The 15,726-nt window shown below is 42.2% G+C and overlaps 1 protein-coding gene across 2 annotated transcripts; it reads right to left on the reverse strand.

The window, feature by feature from the left end:
• Nucleotides 1-3,745: 3,745 nt before the first annotated feature.
• Nucleotides 3,746-13,788, reverse strand: ewsr1a (EWS RNA-binding protein 1a). 2 transcript variants are annotated; one of them, XM_021591120.2, is made up of 16 exons: nt 13,668-13,788; nt 13,039-13,075; nt 12,818-12,872; nt 12,498-12,624; nt 11,914-12,112; nt 11,291-11,574; nt 10,987-11,173; nt 7,144-7,181; nt 6,561-6,578; nt 6,348-6,463; nt 6,118-6,247; nt 5,871-5,990; nt 4,874-5,042; nt 4,693-4,787; nt 4,351-4,588; nt 3,746-4,122 (listed from the first exon to the last, which is right to left on the reverse strand). In XM_021591120.2, exons 1-16 carry the CDS (start codon nt 13,681-13,683, stop codon nt 4,083-4,085), a joined length of 1,869 nt encoding a protein of 622 aa, XP_021446795.1. In that variant the 5' UTR covers nt 13,684-13,788; the 3' UTR covers nt 3,746-4,082. The 2 variants fall into 2 exon arrangements, with proteins under 2 accessions (XP_021446795.1, XP_021446793.1); XM_021591118.2 differs by having other exon boundaries at nt 11,264-11,574.
• Between the last annotated feature and the right edge of the window lie 1,938 nt (nt 13,789-15,726).

Raw genomic sequence — 15,726 nt, forward strand, 5'->3', positions numbered from 1 at the left:
CCTACCTTCTATTGACCCTTTTTGACTCATCAGTAGGAAAGATTTGTTTCTCTTTTGGTCCATTCAACAACAGAGTGATACGAACCTTGTTTCAGCAGGATGTTGTATGCCATGCCTTATTGGAATGGATTTATTGATAATTTCTGTTGGAAAAAAGTTTGGATGTTGCCACACACATACCTACTTGTTAGCTAAATTAAGGAAGTTTCCTTTAAAATTATTCATAAATATTATCCTGCCAACCACTATATGAAGAAGTTTAAGGAAAACATCAACTCAAATTGCTCCTTTTGTAATGACCACCCAGAAACAGTGTTGCATCTTTTTTGGCATTGTATGCATGTAAGAAAACTGTGGCAAGACATCAGTAGGTTTATAATTGAACACATTTATGAAGATTTTACACTATTGTGGAGAGATGTACTGTTTGGATTCTTAACATACGATAGAAATAAGCTGAAACATTTTTATGTAATTAATTTAATTATTCTTTTGGCCAAATTTCATAGACACAAATGTAAATTTACAAACAGAAAACCACATTTTCTTACCCTACAAAAATAAATGGAATTTTATTTTAAGACGGTTAAATGCTCTACTAACAAAAAAGCTGTTAGAATTGTAAGTATATATGTGTCCCTTAAGGTCCTTGTGTAATTGTAATGTGATATTGTACCCCCTAGCTCGATTGTCCATTGCTTGTAATCTATGTATTCTTGTGTTCCCCCATGTGCTTTATGTTTATTGTTTTGTTGTTAATAAAAAATAACAATAAAGTTACCCCCTTGGCCTTTGATTTAGCTCGAGGGAGCGAGTGAAGAACTTTGATCACTTGTGGGGTTGATAAGACCCACAATTCAATCCAAACTGCAGTCACCTGTCAAACAATGGTGTCCGCGAAGTGTCAAAATTAAACAACAAAGCTACATTTTCAGGAAAGTCAGGCAAAATAATTTTTTATCACGATAAAAAAAATATATACAGTACCAGTCAAAGGTTTGGACACAACCTACTCATTCAAGGGTTTTTGTTCATTTTTGCTATTTTTCTACATTGTAAAATAATGGTGAAGACATCAACACTATGAAATAACACATATGAAATCATGTAGTAACTAAAAAAAGTGTTTAACAAATCAAAATTCACTACTGTTTAAAAGTTTGGGTCACTTAAGGAATGTCCTTGTTTTGAAAGAAAAGCTTTTTTTTTGTCCACTAAGATGACATAAATGTATCAGAAATACAGTGTAGACATTGTTAATGTTGTAAATGACTATTGTAGCTGGAAATGGCTGATTTTTAATGGAATATCTACATAAGCGTACAGAGGCCCATTATCAGCAACCATCACTTCTGTGTTCCAATGGCACGTTGTGGTAGCTAATCCAAGTTCATCATTTTAAAAACATAATTGATAAATAGAAAACCCTTTTGCAATTATGTCAGTGTAACCGATGTGAAACTGTTTCAATCGGTGACGTCACTCGCTCTGAGACCTTGAAGTAGTTGTTCCCCTTGCTCTGAAGGGCCACGGCTTTTGTGGAGCGATGGGTAATGATGCTTCGAGGGTGGCTGTTGTCTATGTGTGCAGCGGGTCCATGGTTAGAGCCCAGGTAGGAGCGAGGAGAGGGACAGAAGCTATACTGTTACATCAGTACAGCTGAAAACTGTTGCCCTGATTAAAGAAGCAATAAAAATGGCCTTCTTTAGACTAGTTGAGTATCTGGAGCATCAGCATTTGTGGGTTAGATTACAGGCTCAAAATGACCAGAAACAAATAACTTCCTTCTGAAACTCGTCAGTCTATTCTTGTTGTGAGAAATGAAGGCTATTCCATGCGAGAAATTGCCAAGAAACTGAAGATCTCATACAATGCTGTGTACTACTCTTTTCACAGAACAGCACAAACTGGCACTAACCAGAATAGAAAGAGGAGTGGGAGGCCCCGGTGCACAACTGAGCAAGTGGACAAGTACATTAGAGTGTCTAGTTTGAGAAACAGATGGCTCACAAGTCCTCAACTGGCAGCTTCATTAAATAGTACCGCAAAACACCAGTCTCAACATCAACAGTGAAGAGGCGACTCCGGGATGCTGGCCTTCTAGGCAGAGTTGCAAAGAAAAAGCCCTATCTCAGACTGGTCAATAAAAAGAAAAGATTAAGATGGGCAAATGAACACAGACACTGGACAGAGGAAGATTGGAAAAAAGTGTTATGGACAGACAAATCTAAGTTTGAGGTGTTCGGATCACAAAGAAGAACATTTGTGAGACGCAGAAAAAATGAAAAGATGCTGGAGGAGTGCTTGACGCCATTTCTCAAGCATGGTGGAGGCAATGTGATGGTCCGGGAGTGCTGTAAAAGGGATCTTAAAGAAGGCTATCACTCCATTTTGCAACGCCATACCCTGTGGACGGTGCTTAATTGGAGCCAATTTCCTCCTACAACAGGACAATGTCCCAAAGCACAGCTCTAAACTATGCAATAACTATTTAGGGAAGAAGCAGTCGGCTGGTATTCCGTCTATAATGGAGTGGCCAGCAGTCACCGGATCGCAACCCTATTGAGTTGTGGGAGCAGCTTGACCGTATGGTATGGTACGTAAGAAGTGCCCATCAAGCCAATCCAACTTGTGGGAGGTGCTTCAGGATGCACGGGGTGACATCTCTTCAGATTACCTCAACAAATTGACAACTAGAATGCCTAAGGTCTACAAGGCTGTAACTGCTGCAAATGGAGGACAGCAAAGTTTGAAGGACACAATTATTTCAATTAAAAATCATTATAACTTCGTCAATGTCTTGACTATTTTTCCTATTTGTTTTGCAACTAATTTCATGTATGTTTTCATGGAAAAGGACATTTCTAAGTGACCCCAAAGTTGAACAGTAGTGTATATTTTCTATTTTAGATTAATCAGTTGCCTCCCTTTGCCTTGATAACAGCTTTGCACTCTCAACCAGCTTCACCTGGAATGCTTTTCCAGCAGTCTTGAAGGAGCACTTGTTGGCTGCTTTTCCTTCACTCTGCAGTCCAACTCATCCCAAACCATCTCAATTGGGTTGTGGTCAGGTGATTGTGGAGGCCAGGTCATCTGATGCAGCACCCCATCACTCTCCTTCTTGGTCAAATAGCCCTTACCCAACCTGAGTGTTGGATCATTGTTCTGTTGAAAAACAAATGATAGTCCCACTATGCACAAAGCAGATGGAATGGCGTATCACTGCAGAATGCTGTGGTAGACATGCTGGTTAAGTGTGCCTTGAGAGATCATCCATTCACCTACTCTGCGTCTCACTAAGACAAAAATCTCAAATTTGGGCTTAGACCAATGGACAGAGTTCCACCGGTCTAATGTCAATTGCTCGTGTTTCTTGGCCAAAGCATGTCTCTTCTTATTAGTGTTCTTTAGTGGTTTCTTTGCAGCAAATTGACCACACTAGCTTCTATACTTGAGAAGACTCATGAGCCCATAGGCTTACTGGTAAAATTACCAAGGGGCATTGTAATTCCATCACTTGAAGCATGATGTCGCCATAGGATAAGCATAATCAATATGTACAACTCCTTTGAGCAAGCATACATCGTGGGCCCATCTCTCGAATGTCATGGTAAGCTAGACAGTCTGCATAACTATCCAGCCGTCCACAATGAGACGTCCACATTTCCTTAAATCTGTAGTGAAACGATGATCAGTCCATTACTGAATCAGTAGACAAACCCCTTTTCCAGGAAAGACAAGAGACTACGTTTTCACATTTTTTAATTCAACATGGTCAGAGGGGAGGGCAGAATAGGTAAAAAAAATGTTTTGCTTATCAAGGTTTCACAAATACAATCTCACAATTTATCTGTACACAACAGCATGCATTTGCCACAGGTTCACAAATGTTCAACCAGACAGGAACAAAAAAAAAGACCAATAACACTGGTAAAAATAAAATTAAAAAAGGTCACCGAAGTTGACTATAGAACCACAAATTCCCACCATTAACCATTTATAAATATGGAGATACAAGTTTAAAATGTTCATTTAAAAATAAATCCTGTATAACATGGGAATTTATTCAAGCGTTGTATCCTTCAGTAGGGACGACCTCTGCGGTCCTGGCGATGGTCTCCCCTGGAGGGAATAAACATTTCCGTTAACAACCTTGACCGATTTATTCAAAACAGCTTTCAGAATTTATTTTGGACTTTCCCTTTTCATTAATTCAGGCTTACAATGCAATCAAGTAACTTCTGTTGCCAAAATGTGAAACTATGTGGGGGTTTAAATGTGAGCACCCCAAGTGGGCATTAGAAGCTTGTTTGATGGGAGCTGGCTGAATGTGAATAATACTTTACTCACTTCATTTCCATCATCTTGCCAGGGGGGCCCATACCCCTCCTGCCTCGGCCGCCCATGTCATCCATGGGAGGGCCACCACGGCCCCTGCCGCCGAAACTTCCTCTTTCCATGCCACCACGTCCTCTGAATCCACGATCACCACCCCTGCCTCCACGGAAGCCTCCAGGGCCCCCTGGACCGCCACGGTCCATCCCTCCACGCCCACGCATGCCTGGGCCACCCCTACCACGATCGCCACCTAGAAACAAGACAGTGTTGGTTGGAAGGAAGACAATGTATAGCTTTTCCCCTACTACTTAAATGTATCCTTCATGAAGTAGATATTTTTAAGCACAGCATTACCTGAAGGGGAGAAAGGTGGCCCAAAGCCTTCTGGTTTGGGTGATTTGCACTGGTTACACTCCATTCTCCAGGCAAAGTTCTGGTTACCGCAGCCCCTGCAATCATAAGCCTCAATCAGGACTACCCCAAACCACAGAGAAAGGCAGTTAAAGACTAAACAATTTACTTTGTTAGTACTCACTCTTTAGGGCACTCCCAGTCTCCTGCTCTCTGCTGCATGTTGCCCCCTGAGGGACCACCTCTACCCATGCCATGAGGACTGCCCATGCCACGGGGACCACCCCTGGGGATAAATCCGCCACGCTCCCCACCGCGTCCCATTGGACCACCACGGCTCATCATTCCTGGCCCTAAGAGTGACCAATGGATAACAAACAGTCAGTATTCAGAATGTTTGAGATCAACTTTTACCACCATCTAATTGCCAAGTATACATTACATCTCAAATATATGTTCTATCTACCAAGATGCAAATTGGTAAGGGCCCAACAAACAATTCACACAGAAACAGAAAAGCAAGTCAAGAAAGTGTCTACTTTCAGAGAACAAGTATATTATAAACAACATTAATCTCAATACTCCCAACTTTCTAAAGCACAAACAGAAAATAGTGCCCTGGGGTGGGGAAGTCAGGCTCGTTGGTCTGGGTTTAAGGTTCATTAAGATACTCTTTAGTTTCCTGGTTTTGGATTTCCCCATTATTTTTTCCAGGGTGGCTAACAGTGTTTCATGTGATGGGAGAGTTTGCAAAGCAAATGCCCACCCGATTGATACAAATCATCATATCATTCTGCCAGGTAGGCCTACTTTGCAGTCAATATTTCATAGGGAAAATTTTTGGGAAAACCTTTAAAAATTACTGTTTAGGCATGCTAAGTGGCTACACAACACAGGTGCACAGAAATGTGTGGTAGGAAACATGACTCACTGATGCATTATTGTCATACATTTTTAAACTAATCAATAACTACTTTTGTAATAAGTTCACCACTTTTAACTTTGTGCTCAGTCCATAGGCATGATTCACGTGGATGGTCCATTGAGATAACGGCGATTGCCAAAAAGCAATACGTTTTTACATCCCGAAAGATATCCTAAAATGCTACAAGTGAAACAGATACAGAACCATTTAGAAATGTCCATTCCAGATGTGCGGAACAGGATTTGGCAGAACATACCTCCACGGTTCATCATGCCTCCCCGGTCACCCCTCATGGACATGCCTCCTCGCATCATCCCCATCATGGGCTTACGGCGAGCCATCGACACCTTTAGCTTCTTCCCCTGAAAGTCTTTGCCTAGGTAGAAGGGGGAATACCAACATTTACTGAAAGAACTCTGCTAAGATTATGCATGAAGCCCTAAAAAATATCAAGGGGCAATCAGAGGGCCTCTGTTAGTACCCCCCCCCAAAAAGACACTCACCATCAAACCACTCAACTGCAGCTTTGGCGCATGGGGGCTCATCATAAGACAAAGTACAATCACCCTTTGGTTTCCCCGAATCTTTGTCGGTGTAAATGTTGATAGCAGGCAGACCTGTGCGCTTGTTGATCTGAAAGATGGAAAACAGTTAAATCACCCAATTCTTCAGTCAAAAGCCTGTGATAACATTTAAGAAAGGCCTCCAAACTGCATCAGAGTCCAGTACCAACCCTGATTATTCCACTGTGCTTGAAAAAGTCAGCGACTTCGGGCAGCGTTGCATTCTCCGTCAGGCCAGTGATGTAAATAGTGTTGTTCTCAGAGTCATCCTGTTCCTCTGGGCGTCCTGTGGACAGAGTAAGTAAGGCCTGTTTAAAAAGAAACATTTATAAATTGACGCACACAAACAGTGCTGGGTTTGATACATGGCATGATGAACTCACCTGTGTCTGAGTCTGGTCCTATTGCCCATCCACAAAGAGAGAAGACAAGAGACTAAACGTTAGTAAGCACATTTGCCTGATCTATCCCACATGCTGCAGGTTGACTTTACCCTGACACACATGCTCCTCTGAGCATTCCCCTTTGTATAAAAATAAACATGGTGTTGCAACCTTAGAAATTAGATTCTTGAAACCCAATTTGGGCAAATATATAAAAAGTGATTTCAAATGAACTGAACACCCAAAACACCTAAGGTTGAAAATTAACCTACTTTGAAAGTTAAATAATCAAAAGACCACATTCACAAAATAAATATTTAGAAAAGTGGTAAAAAGCCTAATGGCTTCATTGGCTTGGGGCAGCATATAAAAAAATATCAGTGGGAACACTTTAAAAATAATAATCAAGTGGACGCTTGATATTGAAAATACCCTCAAAGCAGTGTGTGAGAAAAACCCTAATGAACCAGCCATATATTTTTTGTTTTCCCCTTTGGCTAGAAAATACAACAAGTAGATACAAATGTATACATGTGTTAGGTGGTCTAGTGTATTATCGTCTTGTAATTGTCATTAAACTTACCACCAGGCTTACTGAAGCCACCTCTGTCTCCAGTGATGCTGGGGGAATAAGCGGAGATATGAAGACGATATCCCTTTAACAGCCACTTTGTACCACATAGGGATGGGGGAGATTTGGCACAGTTCTGACTAGCTCTTATTTATAAAATGCCCAAGAAACTAACTTAGCCATTAACCCCCCAAAAGACACTGAATCTTTAAAGGAACTATAGAATCTTGACAGGGGTAGGGGTCTATACAACGTTTGTGATCTATGGGTTCCCTTGCTGAATACAATATATGAACTCAAGCGGCATAACTTTCTACGAGTATCAATGTTTGGCATAATGGGGTGGCTTTAATCTTTATTACCTCTGGGGTAGAAAACCCTTGTATTTTACACAACAGGATATATTTGAATTGTTTCAGATGCAGCTCAAGTTACAGACCAGTGATCTAATTGGATTTGAAAAGTACTATACAACCATCATTTGTTCATAGACTTCAGGCTTAGAGGATAAGGGCATTATAAAAACTAACCCCCCCCCCCCCCCCACAAAATGCCATAACATGGGAGCCTTTACTATTCAGAGCTGTACCTGAGACAATTGTTACAAATAACTTATGGTACATTCAATCATTTCAAGTAAAATTTCAGCCAATAAACACATTGTTTTACACAATACTTTTTGATTACACAAAGCAAAAAAATGCAACCAATAATTGTCACTAAATAACATTTTGCTTTCTAAAAATGTTGACTTTTTTGGGGGACATTTTTTGGCCACCTCTTGTTGACACCACCGATATTGTCCCCTTTTCAAAAGGCTGCTGGCACAGACCCAGAACTGAGTTGTGGTACTGTAAAAGTATTGGTGTGTTTACATGGATCTCACTTTGTTACCTGTAGCATATAAATGCGACAAAGCATGTTAAAGAAAAGTGCACTACAGCAATACATTTGAAGTTATACCATTTTTACACTTATTTGTTTCTTACCTGTGTGTAAGAAAGGTGAATGAATTGCATTTGTGATTATTGGGGTAATTAAACATTAAGTATGTTCAGTGCAAACTAAGGTAAAGGTGCCTCTGATTTTAAACCTCTTGATTTGACCAATACAATAAGCACTGGTAGACGATAGTGATATAAATAGATAGCCTTGAAGTGACAAAGCAATGCATTCACCTTTTTTTACAAATACACCCCCCCCCCACCCCCCGAACAAATATTCAGAGGTGTATGCTTTAGACCATTTCACTAAAATGTTGACATACTGAACGACTAACATCAAAACCTAACATGCCTAAATGCATAACTGTACTTTATGTATACAGGTTGAGCTACAGTGGGGAAAAAAAGTATTTAGTCAGCCACCAATTGTGCAAGTTCTCCCATTTAAAAAGATGAGGCCTGTAATTTTCATAGGTACACTTCAACTATGACAGACAAAATAAATAAAAAATCCAGAAAATCACATTGTAGGATTTTTAATGAATTATTTGCAAATTATGGTGGAAAATAAGTATTTGGTCAATAACAAAAGTTTCTCAATACTTTGTTATATACCCTTTGTTGGCAATGACAGAGGTCAAACGTTTTCTGTAAGTCTTCACAAGGTTTTCACACACTGTAGCTGATATTTTGGCCCATTCCTCTATGCAGATCTCCTCTAGAGCAGTGATGTTTTGGGGCTGTTGCTGGGCAACATGGACTTTCAACTCCCTCCAAAGATTTTCTATGGGGTTGAGATCTGGGGACTGGCTAGGCCACTCCAGGACCTTGAAATGCTTCTTACGAAGCCACTCCTTCGCCCGGGCGGTGTGTTGGGATCATTGTCATGCTGAAAGACCCAGCCACGTTACATCTTCAATGCCCTTGCTGATGGAAGGAGGTTTTCACTCAATCTCACAATACATGGCCCAATTCATTCTTTCCTTTACACAGATCAGTCGTCCTGGTCCCTTTGCAGAAAAACAGCCGCAAAGCATGATGTTTCCACCCCCATGCTTCACAGTAGGTATGGTGTTCTTTGGATGCAACTCAGCATTCTTTGTCCTCCAAACACAACGAGTTGAGTTTTTACCAAAAAGTTATATTTTGGTTTTATCTGACCATATGACATTCTCCCAATCTTCTTCTGGATCATCCAAATGCTCTCTAGCAAACTTCAGACGGGCCTGGACATGGACTGGCGTAAGCAGGGGGACACGTCTGGCACTGCAGGATTTGAGTCCCTGGCGGTGTAGTGTGTTACTGATGGTAGGCTTTCTTACTTTGGTCCCAGCTCTCTGCAGGTCATTCACTAGCCCCCCCCCCTATGATGAAAATTACAGGCCTCATCTTTTTAAGTGGGAGAACTTGCACAATTGGTGGCTGACTAAATACTCTTTTGTCCCACTGTATAAGTTCCCAAGTGTATGTCCAGCTCACACAATTGTAGCATGGTATACCTAAAGGAGTGCCAAAGTCTGCACACAAACTAAATACCTTCAAAATGAGAAATGGCTAAATTTATAGAAAATTATTTCCTGAATTCAAAAAAATAAAGACCAGAAAGATTTAATTAATTTCACTCATAGTCCCATTATAATAACATGTGGTTGAATAGCCTATCCAAAATGCACTCCTTCATGACCATTTATTTGAATGTGACCTGAAGTGCCCTCATTCAAAAAGGCCTTACTGGCATCCTTGTAGAATAAACATGCCTGCCACTTATTATCCCAACTGACTTTGGCTCTTGTGTGCTCCTGTGATTGAAAATAATTTCCACAGGAAAATTTCTCTCAACATTGGCTACCCAGAAGATGGCCAACTGGTACTTGCTTGACAAAGTTCAGTTGGGAGAGTCTAGGTCACATCTCAAACTAATTCCACGGATGGCCGAGTGTCAGCGGATTTACACTCCTTTTAACTCAATTGAAGAATTAAGGTCACCAATTAGTAAGGAACTCCCCTCACCTGGTTGTCTCGGTCTTAATCGAAGGAAAAATTAAAACCAGCAGATACTATGCCCTCCGTGGAATGAGTGACACCCCTAGACTAAGGGGCCAAAGGGGAGATATTTGCTGATGGTCTTTAGCTTGTGGATACCTTCTTACCTTTGGCCATACAGTGGGAGGGCTGAGAGCAGCAACCAGTGGCACAACATACATCTGATACAGGGTGATGACTGATTTCACATAATATTTTAAAGGATGTGGTCATCAAGCTATACTGAATAAAAATAACACGCAAAAATGTCAAAAGGAGTTACAGTTCATAAGGAAATCAGTCCATTGAAATAAATGTGTTAAGCCCTAATCTATGGATTTCACATGACTGGGAATACAGATATGCATCTGTTGGTCTCAGATAACTTAGTGTTTGTTGTCCACAGCTTATGCCTGCCCATACCGTCACCCCACTATGGGGCACTCTTAACATGGACATAAACATTAAATTATCTGGCAACAGCTCGTGGACATTCCTGCAGTCAGCATGCCAATTGCATGGCAATGGAGAAATGCTAAATAGGGATGTTAACAAATGTATGCACATTTGAAAGAAATAAGCCTTTTGTACATATGGAACATTTCTGGGATCTTTCATAGTAACTCATGAAACATGGGACCATCACTTTACATTCAGCATTTATATTTTTGTTCAGTGTAGTATAAAATGTAACCTACATCCTATGCCTCAACTCCCCACATAATTCCAACAGCAGAAATCATGTGTATCATGCCTTTCTGCCGAGCTTAATTTGACTAACTGCCCTATCCAGTGAGGGGTGATGTGCCACTCTCAGCCCTGTGCAGGCCTCACTCTGCTCCTGTAAGAGAAAAGGTTTGCTGAAGTGAGAGGATGGGCGAGCACTTACCCCATGCCTCTGCTCATTCCACCACGCATGCCGCCACCACGCATCATCCCGCCGCGGTCAAACCCCCCACGGCCGCGGCCCCGGCTCTCCCCCCCACCCATTCCTCGGCCCTCACCGCGGCCCCTATATCCACCCGACTCTGGCCCCGAGTAGCCCCCTCCGTTGGAATGATCCTGCCTGTAGTTGCCTGGGGAGAGAGCAGACAGTTAGGACCCACCACAATTAAGAACTATGAAGATAAACCAGTATAAAAATCATACAATGCCATAAGACTTACTGTACTGGCTAGGTGTTCTATATTCACCCTGCTGACCATAGCTGCCTCCTGGTCCACCCTGTTGTCCATACTGGCTGGCAGGTGGCTGACTGTAGGACCCCCCAGACGTGGGAGCATAGCTGGAAGGTGGGGCCTGTTGCTGGGGTGGAGGGGCCTGTGGCGCCTGGTAACCGACACCCTGTTGGGTGTAGCCACTCTGCTGGCTCTGGTATCCACCACCTTGTGGCGGCTGGGAGTATGAGCCCTGCTGGGGTGCCTGAGAGTAGGAGTTCTGCTCATAGCTGGTGGGTGGCTGGCTGCTGGTGCTGTAGCTGTGGGGACATGAGATGAGGACAAGAGAAATTGGGTCAAACCTCCAGATGGCATAATGCAGCTTGGTCTTTCTCAGATTAGTAAATACATGGCATTTGGCTTCACTCGCAATAACATCTGCTAAATGTGTATGATCAATAACATCTTATTTGATGGGTGGGATACTACCAACGCCAAGGATCATAAGTTAGATTCCCAGTACATGCGTGACTAAGTTACTTTGGATTAAAGTACCTGCCAAATGGCACATACCAGAACACTGGTTAATATGATAAAGGAGCTTGAGCTGACAGTTAAGCAAATGTTTAAGAGTGAAATTTGAGGGCTCAAAGACACACCTGGGTGGTGCTCCAGCGGCCGGCTGCTGCCCATATCCCTGGTATGCAGTCTGGGCTCCATATCCACCCTGGACCCCATAAGAGCCCTGGCTGCTGCTGCTGGTGGCAGCAGCAGGGGCTGCAGCATACCCTGCAGCTCCATACCCCTGGGTTGGCTGGCTATAACCCTGGGGGGCAGCAGGAGTGGTGGCATAACCAGCTGAGAGGAGAAAAACAAAAGTCAGTGTTAAACTGCGTACACAAGCCCCAGCTGCCCCACAACAAACTAGGGGCTAATGCAGGGGGTGGGCAATGCCAGTCCCCAAGGGCCCGATTGGTGTCAGTTTTGCCCCAGCTAACACATCTGACTCCAAAAATCACCTAATCATGATCTTCAGTTTAGAATGCCATTTGAATATCAGCTGTGTTTGCTAGGGATGGAGAAAGCCAGGCCCTCGGGGACTGGAGTTGCCCACCCCTTGGCTAGTGGCATAGAACTGTACATTTCAATGCGTGCTGGGCTCACAAAAAGTTGTATAGCTTTTGAATACAATGCATTTCAGTTAGTGGACCATGTTTTTATCGGAATAGATAGAAGTTATCACCTGCAGCAGGTGGCTGCTGACTGTAACCCTGTTGAGCGTAGCCACTTGAGGTGCTACCACCTTGGGGATAGGTTGACTCAGTTGGCTGGCTGTATGACCCATATCCCTGCGGTTGGCCATAACTCGGCTGAAAAACAACAGATGTCAACTACCGATAATCCAACACCATTACAGATCAGTTGTTTCTCCAGAAAAAAAACTGTTTCTGAAAACTGGAGAAGCTTCAGATTGTGTTAATTCATTGAGTCCGTTCAGATCATTGAACCCTAAAGAGCTAGGGGCTATGGAAAGGGGCTTTGGTCAGAACAAAAGTAGCCTACCTGTGTGTTTTGTCCATAGCCAGCCTGAGAGGGCGGAGCCACATAGGAGCCATACCTACAAAAATAAAACAGCCTTAGTGCTCTACTCCACCCCCCACCATCTTCATTGACTCGTCAATACAACAATTGTCGTCGAGTCAGACAAATGTTCGCGGATTACTATCAACGCGATAAACAGTTAAATTATATACATTCGTTTTTCAGTGCAAGAATACACTTACCCCGGTTGGCCTCCTGCCTGTCCATAGGAGCTGTAGTCTGCAAAATACAACATAACCATGAGGACAGTTCCATTTTGATAATAAAAGGCATCATGAACATGCTTCTTTAATTATTTACCATGTCAAAATTACCAATTGTTTGTGGAAAATGCAGTCTCCAAAACCTGGCTATTAATTGACAAACAAAGCCCAATTCAAGAAATGGCCGCATTTATCAGCTTGTTTTACAGTGTCCATACCAACTAACGTTAGAACAGGCGCGCATTCGCTCAGCTAATGAAAAAGCTAGTTAGCTAACGTTAACTAGTAAGAGCCATCGGACAATACTATAGTTAGAACTAGCAAACTAGAGGAATGAGATGCAAGTTTCACGGGAAAATAACTCCCAACCTGTTCAAAAGTTATAGGCTTGGGGTTTTGAAAATGTAATTCCAAAATGCAATAGCAGTTATAGCTAGTTAGCTAGCATTAAAAGCTAGCGAAAGAACCCCTCCCCCATACAAGGTAATGTAGCTAAATGGCTCGCACTGCACATAACGGTACTTAACTGCTGCCTACATGTCTAATAACTAATATTGAAATTGATAAAGTGATATATAGACGAATTAATACGGTTTAACAATCCTTACCCGCTGCTGATGCCATTTCAATGTCTGGTCTTCACAGAATGTTCTTCTCTCTATTCAGGCACGCGAAGCTGGCCTGGTTTTAAACGAAGGCGGACCTAACTGAAAGGGACGGTCTTCTTCTTGTTCGTTGTGGGGTTATCGGCGGTTGGCATACAACGCTATGGTACATTACCGCCACCTATTGCACTGGAGTGTGGGACAGAGACAGGGAGATAATGAATCCTACCTGCCAGCCCCGTTACTCTTAAAAATGATTATACAGTATTTGAGACTATATCTAACGACGTTCTACTCAATATACTCTTTAAACTAATTTCCTGTATCCCGTTCTTCTTCATACTAGATCTCAGTCTCTCTCTTTCCCTCTGATACTACCCACACTGTAGCAATACATGCTCCACAGTCTCTGTTTCCTGGAAATAATCACACTTTCCTGTTGGATGCTTTCCTATCACATTTAAAGTCTCAGGTGTGTCTTTTAAAGTCTCTGAACATCCTTGAGTGGCAAAGCCAAAGCCCGGACTTCTGGAATATTTCTGGAGAGACCTGAAAATAAGTGTGCAGCAACGCTCCCCATACAACCTGACAGAGCTTGAGAGGATCTGCAGAGAAAAATGAGAGAAACTCCCCAAATACAGGTGTGCCAAGCTTGTAGCGTCATACCCAAGAAGACTCACTGCTTTAATCGCTGCCTAAGATGCTTCAACATAGTACTGAGTAAAGGGTCTGAATAGTTTTGTAAATGTGATATTTCAGTTTTTTTTATTTGATAAATTAGCAAACATTTCTAAAAACATGTTTATACTTTATCATTATGGTGTATTGTGTGTAGATTGGTGAGGGAAAAAAACAATTTATTCAATTTTAGAATAAGGCTGTAACGTAACAAAATGTGGAAAAGGTCAATGGGTCTGAATACTTTCCTGAATGCACTTTACATGGTCCTCAATGAGGAACGCCCAGCCCCCCACTCCTTTCCCGTCACATTTAGCACCTTCTTACACTTTCCCACCACTCTCTCAATGTGTTAGTCCAGTGTTAAAGTATATCCCAAGGAACCTGAAGGACCCCACCTTCTACAAGTTTCTCCCATATAACCTCAAGCGTACCTCATCTCACACCCTCCTCCTGGTAGAGAACACTGTCTGAGTTTTCTCGACAGAGAATCTGAATCCCCACAGCTCTACCTCATCAATTTCTTCCTGTACCTTCCTGACTATGTACGGCAGTTCTTCCCCTCTCCCAAAAGGCCCCGTCATCTGCAAATAATGACCGCCCAATGTCTGAGAGTAAACATCACTGATCATGATTGACAACAACTATCTGATGCTGTCTGGTCCAAAAGAGTATGACATTGTTGCCGCCCGTAGCATTGATTGCAAGGGAAGCCAGCGAGCATTTGGCCTCCCTTGATAAAAAAAAGTATAACATAATAGCCAATCAGCGTTGAGCTAAACTGATTGAGCTCAACTGTGAATGGTCTTGGCGCACCAACATTTTTTATCTAGGGTAGCCAGTTTGGATTTGGCATCACTCCTATCAAACCGCATTGAGGGCATATGTCATTGGCAGAAACAACTTGAGTTGTTGCATCTCGTTGTGGTTGTGTTGTTGTCCTCGGTGGCTAGCTAACTAGTTAAAATTGTCCCTTTCAATTAATTAGCCAAGAATGAAAATAGGGATATGGACTTGTGATTTTACATACTGGCAATGATTCTAACAGTGATTCTGATCCAACCATTGATTTATACATTGTTGTGCTACTGGCCTGAGAGGATGGAAGTTCAATATGTAGCTAGATGTAGTAGGCTAATGTTAACTAGCTAGTGTTGCGCATGAAAGGAAGTTAGGCTAGCGAGCAAGCATTTTAGCCAGGTAGCCTAGGACAACAAAAATGAAACTGTGTACTGTATGACAGAGTGATAGACCATTTACTGTATGACAGAGTGTTAGACAGTATACTGGTTGAATTTATTCTGCCACTGTGTCTTCTTATTGTCTCTGCTTTTAGGCCTATATATAATCACAGTGGCAAGGCATATGAACTAACAAGTTATAG

This window comes from Oncorhynchus mykiss, chromosome Y (assembly GCF_013265735.2).
Source record: "Oncorhynchus mykiss isolate Arlee chromosome Y, USDA_OmykA_1.1, whole genome shotgun sequence".
NCBI lineage: Eukaryota > Metazoa > Chordata > Actinopteri > Salmoniformes > Salmonidae > Oncorhynchus > Oncorhynchus mykiss.

Bases quoted from the DNA above. Each gene is read 5' to 3' on its own strand.
- ewsr1a (XM_021591118.2), bottom strand. The intron at 5,043-5,870 runs GTATGTTCTGCC...GGTCACTCTTAG, and splicing joins AGGCATGATGAACCGTGGAG to GGCCAGGAATGATGAGCCGT. The intron at 4,788-4,873 runs GTGAGTACTAAC...TTATGATTGCAG, and splicing joins GACTGGGAGTGCCCTAAAGA to GGGCTGCGGTAACCAGAACT.